The 591-nt window shown below is 26.9% G+C and overlaps 1 protein-coding gene across 1 annotated transcript in view; it reads right to left on the bottom strand.

The window, feature by feature from the left end:
• LOC108750246 (fatty acid synthase-like) overlaps positions 1-591 on the bottom strand; it is a 15,318-nt gene that overhangs the window by 6,544 nt on the left and 8,183 nt on the right. The window contains exons 10-11 of the mRNA XM_018489588.1: positions 167-468; positions 109-116 (exon numbers count right to left, since the gene is read on the bottom strand). Of these exons, the coding sequence (XP_018345090.1) occupies positions 109-116; positions 167-468 (310 nt within the window). The remainder of the gene's footprint in view (positions 1-108; positions 117-166; positions 469-591) is intronic.

Raw genomic sequence — 591 nt, 5'->3', positions numbered from 1 at the left:
CGTAATCTGTATTCGCTAATTCATCGGACTCAGATTATTTTTTCAACTTCCTCATAAAGAATATTATAATAAATGTTTAAACAATAATTTAAGGTACAATGAACCTGCAAATACTGCTATGGAAATTTCAAGGAAAATCCATTTAAAATATAACTGATCTAAATACCTGTTTGTATTGCAATATATAGTTCCACAGTATCATTTTTCGACAAATAAATAGCACGGATAAATTTTACATCTCGGAAAACTATCGGTATTGTTGTGTACATTAACCCTTTTATCAAGCCAATTGTTTTCCAAACGAGTCCTAAATAACTTGTCGCGGGTAGTAAATTTCTCCCATCAATTACATGACCGCTCATATATTCATAGTCCTCGTCATTAAGTGAAATGTTGACGTACCTTTCTCTCGATTTTATAAACTCTTGTTTTTGATTCGGTAAAAGCCAGTTTTCAGAATGATCCCATCTGAGTTAATATAATTGTTTATATATGAATAATTATACTATTACATGTACATTATTAATTATAGATATAAAATAAATTTTTGTATATTTAATATAATAAAATAATAATAAATAATAATATAAA

This window comes from Trachymyrmex septentrionalis, unplaced genomic scaffold (assembly GCF_001594115.1).
Source record: "Trachymyrmex septentrionalis isolate Tsep2-gDNA-1 unplaced genomic scaffold, Tsep1.0 scaffold342, whole genome shotgun sequence".
Taxonomy (NCBI): domain Eukaryota; kingdom Metazoa; phylum Arthropoda; class Insecta; order Hymenoptera; family Formicidae; genus Trachymyrmex; species Trachymyrmex septentrionalis.
The sequence above is the reverse complement of the archived record's forward strand: the minus strand, read 5'-3'. Positions and strand labels throughout refer to the sequence as shown.